This window comes from Peromyscus leucopus, chromosome 14 (genome assembly GCF_004664715.2).
Source record: "Peromyscus leucopus breed LL Stock chromosome 14, UCI_PerLeu_2.1, whole genome shotgun sequence".
Classification (NCBI taxonomy): Eukaryota; Metazoa; Chordata; class Mammalia; order Rodentia; family Cricetidae; genus Peromyscus; species Peromyscus leucopus.
In genome coordinates, this window is record NC_051075.1 from 62,902,729 (window position 1) to 62,918,731 (window position 16,003).

At 39.2% G+C, this 16,003-nt stretch overlaps 1 protein-coding gene across 3 annotated transcripts in view; it reads left to right on the forward strand.

Annotated features, from left to right (window-relative positions):
• Flrt2 (fibronectin leucine rich transmembrane protein 2) overlaps positions 1-15,000 on the forward strand; it is a 97,615-nt gene extending 82,615 nt beyond the window's left edge. For all 3 annotated transcript variants that reach the window (XM_037210762.1, XM_028875870.2, XM_028875888.2), the window contains one exon: positions 7,168-15,000. In XM_037210762.1, coding sequence (XP_037066657.1) covers positions 7,565-9,547 — 1,983 coding nt within the window. In that variant the 5' untranslated portion in view covers positions 7,168-7,564 and the 3' untranslated portion in view covers positions 9,548-15,000. The remainder of the gene's footprint in view (positions 1-7,167) is intronic.
• Positions 15,001-16,003: the final 1,003 nt, after the last annotated feature.

Sequence of the window (16,003 nt, forward strand, 5' to 3'; positions counted from 1 at the left end):
AAACTACTTATTCAGAAAGGAATCTCACACCATTTCCATTCAGAGCCGTGACTAGGATACAAAAATGCACTTATGTGATGAATTTTTCATTTTTTAGACTCAAAACCAGATAACTCACCTGGAAAAACACAGTATGTAATTTCATTTCATGTGCATAATCAGTATTGCCCACTGAAATCTGCATTCTCCTTGTGAAGGAGACATAAGATTTTCTGTTCTGATATGTATATTATGTGTGGTAAAATATTTTGGTAGAGAAGTAGGCCATGTTTATATTTTTGGATTCAGTTTATTTTTTCCCACTGGCTTTTTTTTATAGCTCTCAAAGATACTGGCCTATTTTTTATTGATACTGACTATGAACAATGATAAAATGCTATGCAATTAAAGTTCACTTGAACAGCCCCAATGAATTTCTGTAAACATTTAGAAGCTATTGATATTCTGTGAACAGAAAGACATACGTTTTATAGTACACCACAATGGTTTCCTGGTTTTAGCTCACGTTCTCATTGAGCTGAAGCATTAGGTACTGACATGGCCCCCTTGAAACCTAGTTTCCAATAATGCTTCACACTGACACTATTTCTAAGTTAATAAGACCATAGAATTGAGTGTTATTTTGTAAAGCGAGTACAGTGCTACAGGAATTTGCAGTTCTTTCTGGTTGCATGTTCTGTGCCTCTTTCTCTGGTCACCTAGTTTCTTAAAGTTTGGGACTATTCATTCATCTTTCTATCCCCCAGTAGTTCTACATACGTTGGTGTAGCTAAAACCTTTAAGGCCATTTTGAAATATTATCTTTATGATTCCTTATGGAACCTCAGATTGAAGACCTTAAAGACCTTTATAAATTGCCTCTTCAAACAGAGCAATATCTGAAGGTCACTCTTCGATTTATCCATATATTTTATAAAGAGTTTATAATGCTTGCCACATGCAGGTGTGTGTTCTGGAAAAATAGCCAAGATCAAAAGCTGACCAGGTTCTGCCTACAAGGATACTGCATGGAGGAACAAGGTCCTACAGCTCATGTCTGGACTCGTAGATTCCAGCCATGTCTCCTATTCACTGATCAGCCATTACATGTGCCCATACATTTACAGCCGTAGTGGCTGGGTAGAGGTACATAACACCAAAGGGAAAATCTGCAATCAGTGAATGGAAGAAGGAAAGTGAAATTGTCTGGGTTTGAGAGAAGTGCCTCTATCAAATGAGAAGCAGATGCTCTGAGGTGCAAGAAGTATTGCTGTCTAAACTGATGGTAGGGAGGATCAACATAGTGAACATCGTTTTCTTATCATCCTGTTGATGATAAGAGATGATGGTACTCTTTCCTTCAACCTTACCTGGATTATTTGGGTTATTTGAGGTGAAGCAAACTATTCGAGTTAACACAGAGAATAAGTAGAAATGCTGTTTGAGTTTATACGTCCTCAAAGCCCACCTCTTGCTCAGTACACTCTTGTGTTCTACCTCTCTTAAAACCATTGTGTTGCTACTGTTCCCAGGTTATCCTCTCTATATCTAATCTTCCCAATGTTCTGTAAACACAGCCAATCCAAAGTGAAACCTGGCACCATCAGCCTGCTCTTATTTAGTGAGTGGATGACCTGAGATCAAACCCAATTTGGATTGACTCCAAACCCACTGATCTTTCAGAATGCCAAATCAGCTCCTACATGATGGTTGCAGAAGAGAGAAGGACATCTTGTTTAGATGCCATGAAAGCAGTTCTTGATGGGAGTAGCTGGGTAGACTATCGCTTAGTTACTCAAGAAACATCAATACACTATACATGCCTTGCCACCTTAAAAAAAATGAACTATAATGTTTGTTATAGGTATAAGCTACAGGAGGGTCATTCTGGATGCACCATGCCCTTTTGTATTCCATTCCTTCTTTTTTTCATTTCCTCCTTCTGCAATTTGCTTTGCATGACTACTAATCTACAGTTCTCATAGTAGTCATCAGGAATTGTTTTAGGGGCATCCATCAAGACAATTGGTCATGATAACTGCTGGCTCAAAGCAACTTGTAGGGTGCTTAAGGTGGAACGTGGTCTATTTCTGGCAGCCCCTGATATTGCAGGAATGATAAGGCAGTCACTTGGAATGAGCCAGAAAGGTGGTAGTAGTGAATGTATATTCAGAATTTTTTTTTTTTTTTGTATCTGACTCTGCAGTAGTTTATTCCTACCATTCGAACTAATTGGAAACCATGTGAGAAAAACCTTTTAAGCCCCCTAGAGTCAATGCTTGGCAAGAATAGATTTTATTTTTACTTTTAATGTTTCCAGCTCTAGACTTACTGGAGCCAGGAAAAGACTCACTGCTTAAACTATCGTTTTTTTCACTTCATCTTTCTCTTCTCCCTGGCATCCTTTCATGCCCCTTTCTGCTTCAGAAGAGAAGAATATTCACCTGATGATGTACTGTAAGAGGGAAAAAAAAAAGATTTTCAAGATGGGGGAGAGGCTGCTCTGTTCTTTCAAATTCCCTTTCTAACTCCACATCTGGGTCATTTCACAAGACATGTCCATCCTTATATCACAATACTTATGACTTGTGCTTAGGAATAAGAGCTGTGTTCAAAATCTCTAAACTGCTTTGGTGAGTCCAGATTGCAAGCAACTCATTTATAGGCTAGCTGCCTGTGTGGACACCACACCTGTAAGTGTCCAATTTCAATCTCAGATTTGCTACCCTCCAAAAATGGTCTGAGTGGAACACAATCCTGAAAAACTTTTCCCTATACAAATCTCTCTCTCTGTTTCTCCCTCTCCCTCTCCCTCTCTTTCTCTCTCTGTCAACAAGTGTTTCATGTGTGGTAGATGAGCCTTGAACTCCTTGAGTATCCAAGGAAGACCTTGAACTTCTGATCTGGTTACTAGAATCATCGGTGTGCATCAGCATGTCAGTTTACATGGTGATGGGTATGGAAGCCAGGCCTTTGTGGATGTGGGTCAGCACTCCCACATGCCCTGCATCCCCAGACTTTCTTGTGGCTATCCCATCACACTCAGCATTCTCTTCTCACAGTCCAGCCAGTGTAGCTAGTTCTGGAGCCATGAAGATTTCATTAGGATTATCCTGGTGTCATTATGTGATGCAATTGGCAGTGCTTATTGACGAATCTTATTTTCTGTTCTGTGATTTTTATAGTCTGAGTTTATTAAGCGCTCCTGGAATTCAGCCTTCTGGAATTAATTAAAAAGGCCCACTTCTTAGGCTGAACTTTGGTAGAAACCTGCAGAAAGCTCTTGCATGATTTATGTGCTTTGAGTCTTAGTTCCCTTGAAAAGAGTTGAATTAACTCACAGTAGCCTAGAATAACGACTTGAAGAGATTGGATGGACCATGTTCTCATTGGTTTCTAACAGCTTTTGTACGTTGTAGCTTCTGGTCTTGTGCTGTCCACCATCAGTGCAGCTTTCTGTTTTTACCCAGAAAGTTCTATATAACCATTCTTGTTTTTGTAATCTGGCTTCCTGGGGTAGGGAGGGTCACATTCCACATAGGATTCATATGAGTAAAGAAAAAAATGTCTGCTGTCTATATTTTGAATTTATCTTATAAAACATATTTATACAACCCTGACTTTTAAACCCTTGTAAATGGACTCTAGAATGATTTTGAAAAGTTTATTATATTCTAAAAGGACAATAAAGGGTTGCAGAATGTGTTCTGCAGTAGAAATTACAGTCCTCTGGGTTGAGCTGGGTTTTCTGTCTTAATTCAAGTTGCAGGCCGTCTGTATTCATAGCACAAACTCTAGATGGACTCTTGCTTTGGGCCGTCTATGTTTCAGATCCATCCTGTCTCTAGCATTTTGTGTTTTGTTTTTCAAGACAGCGTTTCTCTATGTGACTTTGGTGCCTGTCCTGGATTTTGCTCTGTAGTCCAGGCTGGCCTTGAACTCACAGAGATCTGCCTGGCTCTGCCTCCCAAGTGTTAGGATTAAAGGTGTACACCACCGCCGGCTGCCCGGCCTCTAGCATGTTTTTGTTTGTTCCCCTTGTTTTCTGGTAAGCCATGGATTAGGTTTTAAAGACCATTACATAGTGCCAGATTTCTGGGTGTTGTAACCTCACAGCTCTTGATACAGTTTGCTAATTCCCTGCTTACATATTTTCCCCCTCACTAAACTTTTAAACCCCACTAGGCCAAAAAATCACATGGGCCCTCTTGTGTGAATTAAGCACAGTAGTAGTTAACTCGGAGTTAATAATAATGCATAGGTATTGCATTAAGGAAGGAAATGAAAGTACTTCCCCTCTGAGTAGGTTAATCAAGAGTGAGTCCAGATTTGAATGTTTTACTTCATGCTTCCTGCCTGTGTCTTCTGTATGCCTGCCTATCTATCTATCTATCTATCTATCTATCTATCTATCTATCTACCTATCATCTATATATCTATTTACCATATGAATCGAAATCTGTGCCTGCCTGAAGGCTGTCTTGTGAATCTGTCCCTGTGTTTGTGTCTGTGTCTGTCCTTGCATGTCTATGTGCTGTGTGTGACTATGTGTGTCTGTTCCAAATAAAGGGCTTTGCTCTGTCTTTATTCAACAGCACAGAAAGCAACATGTATGGAAGGAATGAGATACTTTACAAAATATCTTTAAGAGAGTTTTACAGGATATTGTGTCACTAGATGCCACTGATCTCAAATGACTCAGACAACAGTACTATAAATATCATTATTTAACAACCAATATACATAAATAATATATTCAGCATTTATTTTAGAAGATTGCTTTCAACCTCTGTATTTGTTGCTTTCAGCAATATATGTATATATAAAAAATATACATTTTTTCTGGGTCAGGAGCATGGAAGAAAACATGAATTCAGATTAAAGCTATGCATTAACTTCAGTTAGTGGAAAGTTAAGTTAATGGAAAGACAAGTAAGGCTTCTTGTTACATTTTTCTCTTAAGGCTTTTGCTCACATGCATATCCTGTCCTAAGATTCTGTGTTCCTACCAACAACTCATGTTAGGCTCATGCTGTAGAGATAAACACCACAATTGAGTAACAAGGTGTTAGAAAACATTAAGACCGTTTGCAAATCAAGCTAAGTATGGCACCAAGATATATAGATGTATATTTGCATGTATGTATGTATATAGTGTTCCAAGGTTTCTTTCATTTTTTTTTTTTGCCTTTAAATTACAGAACAAATGTATACTGTCTTTGGCACTTAGATAACATTTACAGTACTCCTTTTTTATTTTCAAATTGTAAGTCTAAAGATAGCTAGAGAAACAGTTTAAAGCATAGCTGTTCTGCTGTGGATACAAGTTGTTCCAATCCTTATTGGTGAGAAGTGAAGAACTTGCAGCCCGCCATGTCCTGTCATGTTAGCTCATTTTGTAGGGAAATCAAATCTGGCACCTTTCAATTAACTTCCTTCCCTCTTCATCTAAAAGCAGATGGAACACACTGTGGAGCAGGAAGGCGCAAGTGCTATCCTTGGATTGCCTTGGCTGCCTCCATTGTAGCTTCTGTCTTTTCAAAACTTGTTAAAAGTCATCCTATAACGACAAGAAAGTGCTCTCACACTGGAAAGTGGTCCCATTGAAACAAAATGTGTTCTCAGTTTCAGGTTGACACTTAGGGCAATCACAATGGCCTATGCCAGTTAAACCTAGAAGTTATATGCTAGATATAACCTTTTGCTTTTTTTTTCTTTTTATTAAAATAGAAAAGGGGAAATGTGGTGGTATTCTAATTGTACTGAAATGTGATTTTGATTGTATGTTAATAAATAAAGTTGCCCCGGGGTCAGAGCTATTAGAGCCATAGCAAGAGTGTGGCGGTGGTGGCACACACCTTTAATCCCAGCACTTGGTAGAAGAGCTAGGTAGATCTCTGTGTGTTCAGGGATACAGCCAGCATTGGCGACATATGCCTTTAAGACTTGGGGGGCTGTACATACAGACAGTGACGAGGCAGTCACGTATTTGGGTTTACAACCAATGAGAAGGCAGAACAAAAAGACTATGAAAGACGTACACATAGGAAGTAGCTCTCTTTTGGGAAGCTAGGAGCACGCAGGAGGAAGGGTGAGATTTTAGCTCTGAGCTCTGACCTCTCGGCTTTCTGTTTTACATTGGTTCTGTGTTTCTTATTTAATAAGATGGTTGGTTGCATCTACATCATGGAGGGGATTAGTAGAAATATGTTTTATATTGTTGCGTGGTCAATCTCCTTGGTAATGAGTTTCAGGTATTCTACAGGGAGAAAAAAGGGTGACAGGTATAAAAGATAAATCTTTGCCTTCATACTTGAGTTATGTTTCATCTTGCTATCAGAGGAAAGATATGTGTGGTATTTTTAATCATGCTGGGTGTAGTCATGATGTACTGTTAACTAGCACAAAGCTAGATACTTATTCCACTTTTGGGGTGTGTGTGTGTGTGTGTGTGTGTGTGTGTTTATTCATAGCAGAAAAGAGGAAGTAAGTAAATGCTTGCCTTGGGATACCCTTATTCTCTTATTACCTTGCCCCCTTGTCCTTTATAATGCATTCTCTAGATTCCACATTAAGCAAAAATAAGATTTTTTTTTTTTACCAGAATTTAAAAATACATTTTGCAGGAGATAGAAACTTACAGATTTCTAGATTTTTTACATATCTAAAATATTACATGGTAACTATGTTTAGGAATGCAACACATTTGAGGAGAATTTCTTAATAAGGTTGTATTTTCAAATGGCTTAATTCCCAGTTTGCGTTTTTACAGTTGATAATTCTGTAGGGCTTCGTGTCATTGCTCTTAAATTCCCCCATCTCCACCTTAAAATAACAGAGCTTTCAACTAATCTTCATTAACAGACAGCGGGAATCCAATAGGGTGTCAGTAGCACTTGCCTAAGGATATGCAGATAGATATTTAAGAAAAAGGACTGATTGATGTGCAAAGAATTTTTTGATAATAAATGCAACAGTCCCATCTCATTTTAAAGAAATAACTCATACTGCAGTCATTTGTTTCTTAGACATCTTTGGAACTAAACGATTGTCATTTTGAAATGCCACCGACCTGGATCCTGAGACTGGGCTCCAGTCACCGTGTTTTGCTCCAGGAGATAGCTGTATGTAGTTACTGTTTATCCTCTTGTTACCCTGAACTGACTCCTGTCTTCTCTTCTACAACAGGTTGCAGACTCTGTTTAACCGAGAAATTCCTAGGCTGCTCTACACTGGCCCGACTTATTGTAGAAGAAGCAAGCATTGCCTGCCTGGCTGGACTTCTGTTGACAGTACTTATCACGTGGCGTCACTCTTTGCTCATGCGGCAAATTCCCCCTGTTGAGTGGTTTCGCACATGGAGGACCACTGCGTGAGGGCAACCTAGGCAGATCAGACTAAACACTCAGAAGGATTGTTTTACCCTCTGCCCTCAGGTCATTTCCTCTCAACAGAAGTTCTAGACTTTTGACAGAACAAGATCCAGTCATTTTGCGTTTGTTTTCTGTTTTCACTGTTATTTGTTGTTGCTTTTGATTTTATTTTCTCCCTTCATCACATTGTATTTTATTTCTGTCCTTCAGCAATGGGCCTGCAGACTACAAAGTGGCCCAGCCACAGGGCTTTTTTACTAAAGTTTTGGCTTATGATTTCCCTGGGGCTCTACTCACAAGTGTCAAATCTCCTGGCCTGCCCTAGTGTATGCCGCTGTGACAGGAACTTTGTCTACTGTAATGAGCGAAGCTTGACCTCAGTGCCTCTTGGGATCCCGGAGGGCGTAACCGTACTCTACCTCCACAACAACCAAATTAATAATGCTGGATTTCCTGCAGAGCTGCACAATGTACAGTCAGTGCACACGGTCTACCTTTATGGCAACCAACTGGATGAATTCCCCATGAACCTTCCCAAGAACGTCAGAGTCCTCCACTTGCAGGAAAACAACATTCAGACCATCTCGCGGGCTGCTCTCGCCCAGCTTCTGAAGCTGGAAGAACTCCACCTAGATGACAACTCCATATCTACAGTGGGCGTCGAGGACGGAGCTTTCCGAGAGGCCATTAGCCTCAAACTGTTGTTTTTATCAAAGAATCACCTGAGCAGCGTGCCTGTTGGGCTTCCTGTGGACTTGCAAGAGCTGAGAGTAGATGAGAACCGAATTGCCGTCATATCAGACATGGCCTTTCAGAACCTCACAAGCTTGGAGCGTCTGATTGTGGATGGGAATCTCCTGACCAACAAGGGCATTGCTGAGGGCACCTTCAGCCATCTCACCAAGCTCAAGGAATTTTCCATAGTCCGGAACTCGCTCTCCCACCCACCTCCTGACCTCCCAGGTACGCATCTGATTAGACTCTACTTGCAAGATAACCAGATAAACCACATCCCATTGACAGCCTTCTCAAACCTCCGTAAGCTGGAACGGCTAGATATATCTAACAATCAGCTACGAATGTTAACTCGAGGGGTCTTTGATCACCTCTCCAACCTGAAACAGCTCACTGCTCGGAATAACCCTTGGTTTTGTGACTGCAGTATTAAATGGGTCACAGAATGGCTCAAATATATCCCTTCTTCTCTTAATGTGCGTGGTTTCATGTGCCAAGGTCCTGAGCAAGTCCGGGGGATGGCTGTCAGGGAGCTGAATATGAATCTTTTGTCTTGTCCCACCACAACCCCTGGCCTACCTATCCTGACTCCGGCTCCCAGTACAGTTGCTCCAACAACTCCGTCTCCTACGCTCTCTGTCCCAAGTCCCAGCAGAGGCTCTGCGCCTCCAGCTCCTACCCCATCGAAACTTCCCACCATCCCTGACTGGGATGGCAGAGAAAGAGTGACCCCACCTATTTCTGAAAGGATCCAACTTTCCATCCACTTTGTTAACGATACTTCAATGCAAGTCAGCTGGCTGTCTCTCTTTACTGTCACGGCATACAAACTGACGTGGGTGAAAATGGGCCACAGTCTTGTAGGGGGCATTGTTCAGGAACGGATTGTCAGTGGTGAGAAGCAGCACCTGAGTTTGGTTAACTTGGAGCCCAGATCCACCTACCGGATCTGTTTAGTGCCGCTGGATGCGTTCAACTACCGCACTGTGGAAGATACCATCTGTTCGGAGGCTACTACGCATGCCTCCTATTTGAACAACGGCAGCAACACTGCTTCTAGCCACGAGCAGACAACTTCCCACAGCATGGGCTCCCCCTTTCTGCTGGCGGGCCTCATCGGGGGCGCAGTGATTTTTGTGCTCGTGGTTTTGCTCAGCGTGTTTTGCTGGCACATGCACAAAAAGGGACGCTACACCTCCCAGAAGTGGAAATACAACCGGGGCCGACGGAAAGATGACTATTGCGAGGCAGGCACCAAAAAGGACAACTCCATCCTGGAGATGACGGAAACCAGTTTTCAGATTGTCTCCTTAAATAACGACCAGCTCCTTAAAGGAGATTTCAGACTGCAGCCCATTTATACCCCAAATGGGGGCATTAATTACACAGACTGCCACATCCCCAACAACATGCGATACTGCAACAGCAGTGTGCCAGATCTGGAGCATTGCCATACGTAACAGCCAGAGGTCCAACGTGAGAAAGGTGGACAACCAAACTCTCAAGAACACACATGTGTGTGCACATAAAGACACGCAAATTACATTTGATAAATGTTACCCAGATGCATTTGTGCATTTGAATACTCTGTAATTTATACGGTGTACTATATAATGGGATTTAAAAAAAAGTGCTATCTTTTCTATTTCAAGTTAATTACAAACAGTTTTGTAACTCTTTGCTTTTTAAAATTTAAAAAAAAAAATGTTGCTGAAGTACTGTACTGGGTTGTACAATGAGGACCCAATGCCAAGGCAGAAGAATGAGTGATTCATACTTAAGATGCATATTAACCACTTTGCTGTTGAAGCTGTAGAGCTGATAGTCATATGAAAGGATAGATTCAGATGGGCTAATCAGGGTAAGAGGAATAGTTTGAGTAAAGAAAGAATGGCCTAGTTATTTCTATGTTTTCTATACCTCCTGGCCTGGAAGAAACGCTGTTTGAAAAATCCATAATATAATAATAGAGGTAGTTATTCCAATTTGACCCAGTACAAGAAAAAGAACATCACAAGGAAGCCAGTTCCCATGAGATAAGTTAGGCCTACTTGACCAAATCAAAGAAAGTGAGAGATTTGAAATGTCCTTAAAACCCCAGGGTTGGCTTTCTGACTGTGAACTTCAAAATCACTCTTCATGCTTCCCTGGCCTTATGTGATAACAGAGTTGGAAACCTGAGTCTGATTCTAGTCATCTTCAGGGACCAATATGATCAGTTCTAGCAAGAAAATTCCCCTCAAAACTGTCACTATTCAAATCACATGTCAGGTTGAATCATATCCAACAGAGTTATATTCTAGAATAATTTTTTAGAAGAGGCTAATAAAAATAATGGGAAGAATTATATTGAATGGAATTATTTTTGATAATGAAAATTATTTGGGTAGATTCACTAAGGCTATATCAACATGGTATTTAGACCAACAAAGAACAGTGTTTGGAATATATTACAGTAATGTGTTTATTTAAAGAGTATTAATACCACTTAGAAGAAAAACCAATGATTCTCTTACACTGTGTCTGCTGACTTTGCTAGTATCATGTTGAAATAGCTTGAATTAATACCTATATCCCCTCTCAAATTGTTGTCTTCCAATCATCTTGCATATATATTTTTTGTGATTAAGTTGTATATGCCACCTTTGTTTTCTCCCTCTGCTTGGTATTTCAAAGAAAATTATGGACACAAATCTTGGTTGTACAAAATATCCCCGTGTATTTTCTACATATTAAAACCCATATTGACATTCATTGCCAATGGTTCTGTGAAGACACCAAAACTGGCCAAAACAATGCGTATTGTTAAAAAGCAATACTGTGTTTCCATTTTGAATTAACTTTGGTCCTCTTCCACTAAATTCCATTTGTTCCTTTTAGATTGTGGATATCCCTCTAATTTTGTACTCATAGGGTGATAATTAATCTTATGCTAAAAGACGACCAGTGAAAAATGAGTAAGCCAGAGAAAGCAAGGTTTCCCTAGTCATGGCAGAGGAGGGCCAAAAGCAGAGGGTATAGGAACGAGAGGGATGTCCATTATTGATGCTAGATATTTTTTGAAGCAAGTCCATTTTCATAAAAGATACATAATTTACTCTAATTCTTGTCATCCCTTAGGTGTAGAAGGGCTATAGACCACATACATTGTCTAAAGAAATTTACCCTTGGGGAATTCTTTTCAAAGCCACATTTAGGCATTTCATTCTGTGTTCCTTTACAACCATCTATCACTTTAGGGACTCATGAAATAAATGTCACACTCTTCTTGCTTTCTCTTCATCTCTAAGCAAAATAAAACTGTGATGTGTCTTCTTGTAAAAGTTTAGGTATAAAATGCTATGCAAGCTTTTCTTTATAGCGAGAGCTTTATTTTCTTTAATAATATACCCTGACTTATATGTTTTAATCTCCTTCATCCCTCAGAATAAGCAGAAAATATAACTGCAGCGATAATGTTGTAGACACAAGCATTGAAACTGTGCAGTCAGTAGAGCTGAACATAGTTATGAATTAATTTAATTAATTCTAAAGTGACTCGGGTTTCCTCTTTAGTCTATTAGCTAGAGGGTGTGGGCTGTTGGTTTCTGTAAAAGTAGGTTCACACAGTGAAGGAATAAGACCATCTGGAATGGTGATCAGTGTAGCGTTACATCATCTAAAATCAGGACAGTGACATGGGGCTCTGTGTATTAGCTGACTGTTTCCTTTTCACTGTCCTCTTGCATCTCACTGTAGGTAAAACTGTGTGCTGAAAAATATAATGGTACTTTAATTTTTGAGGATTTTTATTTTGTTATAAACAAGATAATTATTCTTGTCTGTTTGTATTGTATGTTTAACTCCCAGTGGGATTTGGGACTGTGGAAATGTCATTTCTTTGTCCCAGGAGGAAGAGCAGAGAGGTTCCCACAATATTGTATGGCATCCACAACACTATTGAGAGTTGAAGTGGTACTGTAGAGGCCCAGTCATGTAAAATGGTAAAGACACTTTCAAACTTGCTCTGATAGAAGATGATTCTGGACAAAAAAATCTTTATTTTGATCTTATGAGCAGCATGACAAAGACATCTACCGTGAAAATCAGACTACCATCTGTAGTAGTGTGCTTGAGGGACTCGTACATCAGAGTTGAAATCACATCATATAATCTGTACTGTCTTATGAAACTTTAAAGAACAGATGAGCAGCAGTCCTTACTGGATGACATTTTGGCTGGCATTTTTAATCAGGAGACTATCCTGCAGTTATATCTCCTCTGTGTTTGGTCCTCTCTCAGCCTCATTATTTATTTTGAGGTGATTAGTTAAGAGTCAAAGTTTAGTTGATCTCAGATAGTGTCACCCCCTGTCAGTACAATACCTGTACCTACACAGAGGACATTGCAAAAAGAAAAAGAAAAGCATGGTCACAGAGATGTATCAATAGTTAAACAGAAGATAGTCACCAATACCTCCTTGCTTGTAGAGTTGCATATGACACTAGGGAGACAATGGGATTTTACTTAAACACTGTAACATGCCTTAGCTAGGCTGTATAACACTTGGAACCATCAAAGACAGACATGAGAAGGGTGTTCCCTGTTTATTTATGATATAAGTGGAAAAATCATCTCTTGTGAGAAATAATGCTATTTCTAATTTTCCAGATATTCATCGATATAATATTAGATATTTTCTCTCAAGATAAAACCAAAATTATAATGTGATCTTTTGGAAAAATGTATTAATGGCGTAGCTAATATTACACCTCTGTTTCTTAATAATGGAGGTCATAATGATCTTAGTTATGTTGCACAGCCAGACCTTCCTTCTCCCCTGGAGAAAACGTAGCTCTTCACATGAGGAGAGCATCCATTCCAAATACAAGGCACCATTGTTTTCTTCAGAGGCAGGTGCCACACTGGATCAGCAAACTTCAGCTGCAGCATCCTCTGCAGCTTTTGACAGTGAAGTGGTTAATTTTCATTGATGTCTTTGTTTACAGCGTTTATCTCTGACCTATCCAAAGGGGACATTAGATGTTGCTTTAGAACTTGAGGATAACACATAAACTCCTACTTGCTTTTCCAACTGAATGGGGAAGCAAAATAGAAGAGTGCCCAACAGCAAAATGATACACACACAAAATAACAACTCTCAATTCTTAATCTTGTCCAACTTAGCTTCTTCTTTTTTAAGTTAAAATGAGTAATGATGGGAAGCTGTATCTACACCCTTCTCCAGTTTCATCAGCAGGATTGAAGCAATTGTTGGCAGCGGGGATGCTTTTCACTGATTGTGGGTAAAACATTTTGTACACAGTATGATACTGTTTTAGCAAACCAGGTTGTTTTGTTATAGTATTTGGTTTTCTAGCTGCACATCCACCAGAAGAGCACAAACCAAGGCCATTGCAACAGGCATTTTTAAATTAATATAACATGCAATTCCATGCATACATATACATGGGCTGTTTGTAAAGGTGTCTGTGGGATGTGAGATTTGTAACCAGTTATGGCAAAATGAGGCATCACTGCTGTATGCCCTCATGAGATAATATTTACTGAACGTTAACTTTGATGATCTGTTACTGTTTGAATCCTTTGTTGACTTGATTCTGGTTTGTGTTTAGTGTGTTTCTCTGACAAGGGACTGCAAGGGGCTGGAAGATTCTGTGTCATGCATCCTCTGAGACCTACCATGTTGCACACTTTGTTAACTACAAACTTCACTCTACACTATACAGTACCTTGTTGATATATTCAGTAAAGGCTTATTTTAAAAGAAAACCCATTGTGTTTATCTGAGTAAATTCACTGGAATGTAACCAGTACTTTTGCTATAATGCAAATGAAAAAAAAAAAAGAGAAATTCTTCTTATACAACAAAGATGGCAAAAATTGAAGCAGGCTGTAAAGTGTCCATACCCTCCTACTGTAAAAGCAACATCTATTTTTAAAGACAGTGGTCTTTTTGTGTAAGAGGATAATGTGGTAGTCTAATGTTCCTTCCTTTTTCCTCACTGAAATGTTTTCAGAAAATGATCTTATAAACACACCACCACAGGAAGAACAGCATTCTGTGTTTGAGCAACACAAGCAGACACATGTAACTAATGTGTCTTTAATCACAATCACAGAAGTCTTTCTCTTTCACAATATATACTATTGATTTTTGAATGTTACCTTTGAGAATTCTTGTCCCTTTTACTTAAGTATTGCTTACTGTTTGTCTGTACTTTTAGATGGATACTCAAGGTGGTGCATCTACTCATATAACTCAGATTTGATTCTTGATTAGTCTTAAAGGATTTTTCAGAACCACGATCTCTAACACTTGACCATTTCACCACTGATGTATTTGACATCAGCTGAATGAATTGGGAAATAAAATGATGACCTTTCAGTTAACTAGCATTAGTAATTATAGGACTTCAACTGGACAGTAAACTGTGAAACCCAGGGTTAGAAGGAAATTCATATTACTACATTGAGAAGCCTTTACATACAGTAATGTGATTGCTAATCTTCCCCCTTTTTTGGAAACGTTGTGGAGTTTGCTGTAACTAGGCTCTCAACCAATAAGAATCATTCATTTAGTAGAATTTATTAAGATCTTCATTCACTTTCTGGGCTCTAGGGTGACTTTGGAGACTTTAGAAGAATGCAATGAAATCTTAGACAAACCACCTGCACTTTCTAGCCCACTGGAAATCTGTGTACTCAATGTATTTGCTACTAACCTACTTTTTACAAGAGTATGTTACATTTTACTCTGTTAACTCATAAAAGAATGATCTTGCTATTTAGGAACTAAAAGATACCTTCCTAAATACTTTTTCTAAGACATTCTAATGTATTCTACACTATTTCCCTATAGTAACAGTATACCCACACTAATAAAAGAGTACATCTACCAGTGAGGAAGTGAGATGATGCATTTTTCATAAAGTGTCTTAAAGTGTTACAAAGTGAAAACATGTTGACAGTGCTCAGTTGGGGCTCAATTGGAGTTAAGGTTTCAAATTCACAACACGAGATTGAAATTGTATTTGCAAATTATACATGCAACATATTAATGTTCTATTAAGAACCAGAAAAGGAATCAATCAAATTTAATAAACATACATGGGAAGTGTGAAGAATACATGGAGATAAGTTGGCTCTTACTCTGTCTCTGCCGCCTTCCTTATTTTCATCCTTCCCCTCCCTTTCTCCCTCTCTCTTTCCTCTCTGCCTTCCCCATTGTGTTTCTAAGATGTCCATATAAGGTTCATTCTCAGTAATTTTTCAGATTTTATAACTAGGAAAATCTCAGTGTTTGGTCCATAATTCCAAGTGTAGATGGTAGAGTCAGAATTTAGCTTCCAGCAGGACTACATAAAATCTCCACTAATTGTCTAGATTAAGGCTGACCTTCATGATAAAATAGTATTCATTCTTTAAAGAGTTTTGATGACAGAGCTATTGCAGGCTTTCATTGGATACCAATACTAACTAGATGGACACATTGATATTTCCAGGCAAAGGTGGTTCTTATTATTTCAGTGATTTATAAACCTCAATAATGGGTAATCTTTCCTTAATGATACACAACACAGTCTTGGATTCTGTTAAACTCCATGGATTGGCAGTATCTGCCGTTATTGCTTTATCCTTACCATTCATTGACTCTTTGCTGAAAGTTTGAGTACAGAATAGCATAGTATTCCAGGGAGTTAATATGCTGCATCAGAATCTCTCCCAGAAACTGCAAATATTTGACACATGGCCCGGATTCTCCCTGTTCTACACCCTTCAAGGGTTCACATATCTATGTTTAAATTTAACTCATTTAAATTTAAATGGTAATTTAGCTCATTCCAGCATTTGCATGAGCTCTTCAATTTTTTTTTTCCTCTCTGTCCTCTGTCTTCAGCCTTCCCTATGCACTT